Source organism: Elephantulus edwardii, unplaced genomic scaffold, assembly GCF_000299155.1.
Source record: "Elephantulus edwardii isolate Elephantulus edwardi_28Jun2011 unplaced genomic scaffold, EleEdw1.0 scaffold00370, whole genome shotgun sequence".
In the NCBI taxonomy this organism is placed as follows: Eukaryota; Metazoa; Chordata; class Mammalia; order Macroscelidea; family Macroscelididae; genus Elephantulus; species Elephantulus edwardii.
The window spans coordinates 550250-557625 of record NW_006400120.1 but is presented as its reverse complement, the minus strand read 5'-3'; the positions used below and the strand labels follow the sequence as shown (position 1 = coordinate 557625).

Sequence of the window (7376 nt, the reverse complement as noted above, 5' to 3'; positions counted from 1 at the left end):
TGTATATAAAAAACAATGTATATGAATTTTATATGTAAACCAATATAAAATTAAAATATTTTTTAAAAAAAATTTCAAAGAAAATCTTGTCACTTCCTGTAGAAATAGATGTCTACACAAACAACATTTTTTTCAGCCTATTAAGGCTGTAACAGCACACATGGGTGGGGTTGAATTATGGATGTTGATGGTGGTGATAAACTTTTTTTGGCTAGGAAGTGTTAGTTGACAATTGTGATATTACCAAACCATATGACTAGATTATTTCCAAAATTTGTTGAGTAAAAATCAGTATCTTTGACCTTTCCTACCAAAAAACAAAGAAAATTGGCCACAGTCAATGCCTGAGGCTGAGTCTTCCAAGATGGGTGAGGAACCAGCTACACTTGGGATGTGGCACCAAACTCACTGTGTCTCTGTTGTCTTCAGAACTTGAGCATTTGCAGCTGTGAGCTTAGTGTTAGTCACCATCTAGTTAAATGCAACTCATAGTGAGTCTGTGAACATCCGATGGGAGCCTTGCCCTCTCCTGTGTCATTCTCATGATTCTCTGTCATGCTCCATCAAGCACAAACTTCTTTTTAAACGCTTAAGATCCAGTCATTAATGCATAGTGGATTTCAGTAATTAGGCCATTTCTCACAATAGCTTGTTCTGTATGCTTAACTTCTCATTTAAGCCAAGGATGGAATATATCTAGTGTTGTCTTTGTCATCATATTCAGTGTTTAATGAATTCAGGATAAAGTGCTTACTCTTGGTTAATTTTTTTCTTGGTGTAAAAAGAAGTCCCTTTTTACTTGATGATTTGTTTAATCTGTAACATTATGACATTATTTTCAGTTGCATCTTTGAATAATTATACTGTCATAAAAATATTTCCTTGTTTTCTCAGGCTTTAGCAAAACAAGCCAAGATTGATTTTGAGGAACAAGCCCTCAGAGAGAAGGCACTTCATGAGCAAATTGCCGTGGAGAGAGCTCAAGCTCGTTACCAAAAGCATTATTTATTATGTGCAGAAATTTTGGATCACATCCTTGATTTGTCCACGAAAATGGCCGACTATCGAATGTTAACAGACAAGTAAGTAGAAACATGATCAGCACCTTGAAAACAAACTAAAACCATTATCTTTGAGCCAATGCCGTCTCATAGTAACCCTATAGAGGAGTATAGGGTTTCCAAGTCTATTAACCTTCACAGAAGCAGACTGCCACTTATTTCTTCTCAAGAGCAGCTGATGGGTTCAAACCATAAACCTTTAGATTAACAGGCTAGGGCTGTACTTGCTGCACCAAAAGAGCTCTTTAATATATGTTTAACTAAATTTAGTCAAAAAAACAAACAAGCAAACAAACAAACAAAACTCAAAACCTCAATGCTGTTACTAAATGCAAGGGGTTCTTTCCATAGTCACTTGCCAATAAGAGATGAATTGCAATATCCATAGCACTTTGCTGCAGATCTGGGAGGACAGTGTGATTCCCTTAAAAAAATTGTCTCCCTATCTGGGATGATCATTAGTTTTTATATTCTTGGGTTAAATAATAATGTACTAAACAATACACTTTTATTAGTAATGTTACAGAATTTCTACATTTAAAAAGAACAGTTTACTAGTAAACAGACCACTTAAGAAATAGTTAACATATGACTGAGGAAACCAGAGTTTTGAAAAGGAAAATGCTAATCCAGGAGAGATGCATTTCTCTTTGTGGTAAACAGGCAGCTTAGGGTACAATTTACATATGAATGAGAAAAGCGGTTTCAAAGAGGTAAATGCTAATCTAGGATAGACATTTCCTCTCCTGTTAAACAGGCAGTTTAAAGTACAGGACTAGAGAAAGGGAGGGGAGGGGAAGGATTCTAAGGCAAAGTAACTAGCTTTGCAGGCTGGAGAAAATGGATATCAGTTTTATAACTATACTGAAATTTTGATAATTCTTAATTTATTAATATCACCCTGTCAATGCCATCAAGTTGACCTTGATGTACAGCATTACTGTAGGACAGAGTAGAATGTCTTGTAGCATTTCCAAGCCATAAGCTCTCCAAGATCAAATCTATAGGTCTGCTGGCTTTTGGATTCACAGCCAAGCACTTCACCACTGAGTTACCAAGAATTTTTAAAAAGTAATTTAACCTTTAGGAACTGTTAATACTTTAATATTAGAAAATAGGATGCAGTCACACTTCAAGTTGTACATTTAATTGAAATACTGCATTTAAATTGTCATCTCAAATGTTCAGCTTTCATTAGTGAGAGGCATCTGAGCCAAGCCAGGCTATTTCTGTTGCTGCTGTGCAGGATTTAGTCTTCTTGAATCCACTTTCCTGACAATTTCCTAACGACCTCATCATCTGGCCTGACTGGTCAGCACTCACTTCCTCTATGGCTGACCCTGAACCACCATATTAAATTGGGCTGTATGGCTGTGCTTTCTCCCTTCGCCCTATTAGTCTCACTCTGAAGTCTTTTCTTGGTGTAATAATCTTCTTCCCCACTGGCTGCTGTTTAAGGCCAGGAATCCCACTTGTTATAATATCTTTAATATACAACAAAATGCCTGGAATTTACCTTGAATAAATGAATGCTACTTAACACCAGGGGTTTTGGTTCTAAATCTAGTACTCCCTGTGTATGAACATAATAATATACTATTGTGTGTAAAATTTTTGAGCACTATCATAAAATTCTGGCTCTTTAACTTCCATCTCTGATAACAAATGGCATTGCAGCCTCCTCCTTTGTCACAGTATCTACCTGTGCAAATAAAGAGACAGAGCCCTTCACTCGCATATTTATAAATTATACATAACAGTTGTTTTTGTTTGTCAGAATTTACCCTTAGCTGACCCTCCAGCAGGGTTTCAGAGGCAATAAATCACAAGGGAGGAGATTGCCTCTCCTCTTTTGGAGGTGGACTGAAACCACCTGCCCCAGGGATTGAATTATGACTTCTTACCAGTAGGCCACCAGAGCCAAGTAACAGAGATAACTTCAGTATATGGTTACCTTACTATTATTGCAAATTTGATTACCCGTAACAATTCTTCTAAGAATTTTCTACCTAACTCTAACAAAAGTGAGATAATTTCATAAATATAATACTAAAAAGATATAAGGTGTGTCTTTGACTGCTCATTGATTGATTTCTAGCTTTTTCCCTACCTTTGTTTTTTTCTATAGTCTGATTCCGTTTAAGATGATGCAAGACTGGAAGGAACTGTTTTTCAATGGAAAACCCATTTATGAACAAACTGGAGTTAAACAACTTGCAGCTAAGCGCTCTGAAGAACAAATTTTAGAAATGGAGAAAAAGGACTTGCTAGATGAGAAGGATTATGACGAATATAAGGTACAAGCATCTGATGAATAATGAGAGAGAACCCATCATAGCAAATTATTTTCCTTTGACATTAATTTTGTGGTGTTACACTTTGTTCCCGTTTATAAAACAGCTGTTCTATGTTTTCATTTTCCTGTGTTTTACCATATCTTTTACCATATCCTATGATGCCAATTTTCATATGACTAGACTATTAGTTATCTATTATGTATTATTCCAGTAATACTAGAAGAAAAGCCTCAAGCTTAATAATATATTATCTGGGCCTAAAGTCTGCAGAATTTTAAGAATGTTGTAAATTAGTCATTTGTATTTTTCTTATGTAGTCATTTTCACATTGTCTATCTTTGCCTTAAAAACTACTGAAAAGAAGCTATTTCTTAAGTAACTATTACTGAACACAAGGGGTTCTTTCCATAATCAATTGCCAATAAGACAAACAGATTGCAAGATCCATACACACTTTATTACAGATCTGTGAGGATAGCAAGTTGGCCTCAAAGACTGCCTTCCCTTCTGGGAGAGGTCATTAGGCTTTTATTACAGGGTGAGACACCAACTCACTTAACAATGCACTTCTGTTAGTAAAATAAAAGAATTTCTATATCTGAAAGAAAACCATTCATACACAAATACAAGAAAACAGGCAACCTATAAACTAGTTAACATATCACAGAAAAATAGGTTTTTGAAAGATAAGAGTTAATTCAGTACTACCTTTCCTGGTAAACAGGAAGTTTAAACTACTTTACATGAATGACTAAAGAAAAGAAAAAAAGAATTCCAAGGTCAAGCAACTAGCCTTGCAAGCTAGAGAAAACTGATGTCATTTCTGTAACTATAGTTTTATAACTGTCACATATACAGAGAATACTGAACTTATTCATTCCACCCCATCATAACTAATCTAAATAGTGTGTTTTTCACGCAAAATAAAAGAGCACGTCCAGGTTTTATGGACAGTATAAATTAAAACAATATCCATACATTTCATTTTAGTTGTTTTTATCACTTAGAAGAGTTTAGAGTTAGACAGATTAAGATTCTAATGCCTACTAGTTATGTGACTGGCTTTGAAAAATCAAGGGTCGGTGACAGAGGAAGACCCTCAATAAGATGGATTAACACAGTGACTAAAAAAAATGTGCTTGACTATAGTGGAGATTGCTCTGTTGTACAATCTCCACTATAGTCAAGCACATTTTTTTTTAGTCACTGTGTATGGCATGTAGGGCTCTTGTATATAGGGTCACTATGAGTCGCAAGTGACTTGATGGCACATAACAACAACAACAACAACAACAATAACAACAACATAGTAGAGATTTGGAGAGTGAAAGGATGCTGCAGGATAGGGAAAGGTTACCATTGGTTGTGGTTTTTTTAAAATAATTTTAATGAACATTTACAGAGAATTTGGATTTCCATTCATTCATTGCTGCAATTCTCTACCCGCCCAGCTCTCTACCCCTGCACCCCAGTTCGCTCCTCTCTTTCAAAAATAAAAGAAAGACTCCCTCCCTGGTACATGATCCCCCCGCACCCCTCCCACCACCCCAAGTACATTCCACTATGCAACCTTAATTGTGGACTCTTGTGATAACCATAATACCCTATCATACATCGCTTTTAAATTATTCACTCCCTCATCTGTTTCAGTGCAGTATATACAATTTATCCAGTTTTTCCTCAGTCTTACCCCCACCCTGATATCAGTCCCATTTTACACCAGTGGCACCATGCAATATGTGTTCTTTTGCGACTGAGTTATTGCACTCAGCATAATGTCCTCCAGGGTCACCCATTTTTAATAATATTGCATGAGTTTCTTGTTTTTCAGTGCAGCATAGTATTCCATTGTGTGAATATACCACAGCTTCTCTATCCATTTGTTTGTTGATGGGCACCTAGGTTGCTTCCAACTCTTGCTATTGTGAACAGAGCTGCGATAAACATGGGTGTGCTTTTATCTGCTTGGATGTCAGTTATGGTCTCTTTGGGATATAGTCCCAGTAGTGGAATTGATGGGTCATATTTGCAGCTTTTTGAGAAAGCACCATACCGCCTTCCACAGTGGTTGCACCATTTTACATTCCCACCAACAGTGAATAAGGATTCCAGTTTCTCCACAACCTCGTCAGCATTTGTTGCTTGCTGTTCTGTTAAATTTTGCTATTCTGACTGGGGTGAGATGATATCTCATAGTTGTTTTTATTTGGATCTCTCTTAGAGCTAGGGATTTTGAACATTTCTTCATGTGCTTGTTGGCCATCTGAATGTCTTCTTTGGTGAAGTGTCTATTCATGTCCTGTGCCCATTTTTCAATTGGATTATTTACCTTTATCTTGTTGTGGTGCTCAAGTATTTTATAAATTCTAGATATAAGTCCCTTATCTGACATGTTCTTAAGATCACTATTCCTTATAATTGGTTCCATAGCACCGGACAACAAGTAATGTGACCTTTTGACCCTTGTGCACTAGGGAACTCATTTTCCCAGTCCATCAAATGGGATTAATAACATACCTACCACATTTTCTTCCTCTGAAGCTGAAGATAACCTGTGTTAAACATTTATTATTGTTGTCATTGGGTGCTATTGAGTATAACTCATAGCAACTTTATTGAAGAAAAAAAAAAGACCTAAAGCTTGTCCTATCCTGTGCCATCCCCATCATCTCTAACACACTTGAAAGCATTGCTTCCGTCAATGTGCCAATCCATCTGGTTGAGGGTCTTCCTTTCTATATAACTAACCCTCTACTGTAAGGTCGTGGACCCAAGAAAAGGATCAGGAAGTGAGGAAGCTTAAAGGCAGCTTTATTAAGAGAGCTCTCTTGTGAGCTTCCTTGATCTGCAAAGAAAGGCCAAGGAAGTCATGCCCAAGATGACTCCAGGTGGGTTTTTATAACAGAGTCTTAAGGAAAGGGAGAAGGATAAGGACATTTCACTGTAGTTAGTCATTGGTCATGCCAGGTGCGTGAGTCTGTTCAACCTTCTTGTTGACATGCTGCAATTCCCAGTTTTTTATGCTGATGGACCGCCCTCTTCAGTTGATGGATCACAGGACTGAAGAATGCAACACATCACCACAAGGCACCAAAGGATGAGACAAATTCACTATCTCCCCTTTGCCTTGGTTTTGGCCCAACATCCTGGCCTATTTGGTGATAAGGGATGATGTGTTTCTCTTTTGGCTACTTCCTGCTGAGTGAGGGTAGAGATCTGGGGGCTCAGAGGCCAGAGTGAGTTCATCTGGGATCAGTGGCTAAGAGAGAATATGGATGTAGTATTAGCTGATTCACTGTTAGGTTGGTCATCTCCTTGATCCTGTGAAGTAAGAACTTAAAGAGGTATCGAGCAATTAATAACAATATGCTTATGATGATTATTGGTCCTAGAAAAGGAAGAACCCAGGCTAGATATGGGTTCTTGAGCCCATTGGGGAGAAGGCTTGTGGATTTTTGTCTGTTTTTTAATTCTTCAACTAATTTTGTCAATTTAGAGATATTTTCTTCTGCTAGTCCTGATTCATTTATATAGTAAAAACACTCCTCTTTCAGGAATAAGAAAGTGCCCCCTTTCTTGGCAGTCAAGAGATCCAGAGCTCTCTGATTTTTGTGGGTGACCTGTGCTAACAATGTCAACTGACATTGGAGGGAGACTAAGGAGGCCGATATTGGCAGGTGGTCCTCAAAGTCTTGGGTTTAAATAATAGAATCCCCTGCCAGCCCTCTACACGTGATGGCAGAGGCTAGGCTGAGTTGAACCATGATTGGGAGAAATGCTGCTCTTTTTATTTGGAGAGCCGGGAAGAGCCAATTCGATTCAGATTCGCTACACAAGGTGAGCTGGTGTGTGACTGTTGCAGATAAACAGGACTCTTTTGTGGTGGACTTTATACATCTCCATAGAGTCCCATTACACCAAAAGTGTTGTCCTGATTTGGTTGTTGTTGTTTGTTGTTATGTGCAGTTGAGTCGCCTGCGACTCATAGCGACCCTATGTACAACAGCCCTAAACTCCG

The 7376-nt window shown here is 37.8% G+C and overlaps 1 protein-coding gene across 1 annotated transcript in view; it reads left to right on the top strand.

Moving 5' to 3' along the window:
• The window catches only part of SPEF2 (sperm flagellar 2), a 331758-nt gene that overhangs the window by 49052 nt on the left and 275330 nt on the right, over nucleotides 1–7376 (top strand). The window contains exons 8-9 of the mRNA XM_006902126.1: nucleotides 895–1082; nucleotides 3190–3358. Of these exons, the coding sequence (XP_006902188.1) occupies nucleotides 895–1082; nucleotides 3190–3358 (357 nt within the window). The remainder of the gene's footprint in view (nucleotides 1–894; nucleotides 1083–3189; nucleotides 3359–7376) is intronic.